Raw genomic sequence first — 218 nt, forward strand, 5'->3', positions numbered from 1 at the left:
GAGTTGGCGTGCTTCGTCTGCCAGAGCTCCAAGCAGCACGAAGGGCACAAGATGCGACCGGTGCAGGAGGCGGCGGCGGATTTCAGGGTGAGGGATGCTCCAGGAAAGGGGGGGGGATCGATGGCACGGAGAGGCACCCCTGCATCAGGAGGGGTGCAGCTCATGCACGCCCTGGTACAAACTTGCCAGCGCACGGCTTTGGCTCGTGCACGGCGTGG

At 65.1% G+C, this 218-nt stretch overlaps 1 protein-coding gene across 1 annotated transcript in view; it reads left to right on the top strand.

Moving 5' to 3' along the window:
* LOC104073011 (tripartite motif-containing protein 35-like) overlaps nucleotides 1-218 on the top strand; it is a gene marked incomplete at its 5' end in the record, with an annotated part of 4,421 nt that overhangs the window by 415 nt on the left and 3,788 nt on the right. The window contains one exon of the mRNA XM_009572653.1: nucleotides 4-87. Within this exon, the coding sequence (XP_009570948.1) occupies nucleotides 4-87 (84 nt within the window). The remainder of the gene's footprint in view (nucleotides 1-3; nucleotides 88-218) is intronic.

This window comes from Fulmarus glacialis, unplaced genomic scaffold (assembly GCF_000690835.1).
Source record: "Fulmarus glacialis isolate BGI_N327 unplaced genomic scaffold, ASM69083v1 scaffold32762, whole genome shotgun sequence".
Lineage (NCBI taxonomy): Eukaryota > Metazoa > Chordata > Aves > Procellariiformes > Procellariidae > Fulmarus > Fulmarus glacialis.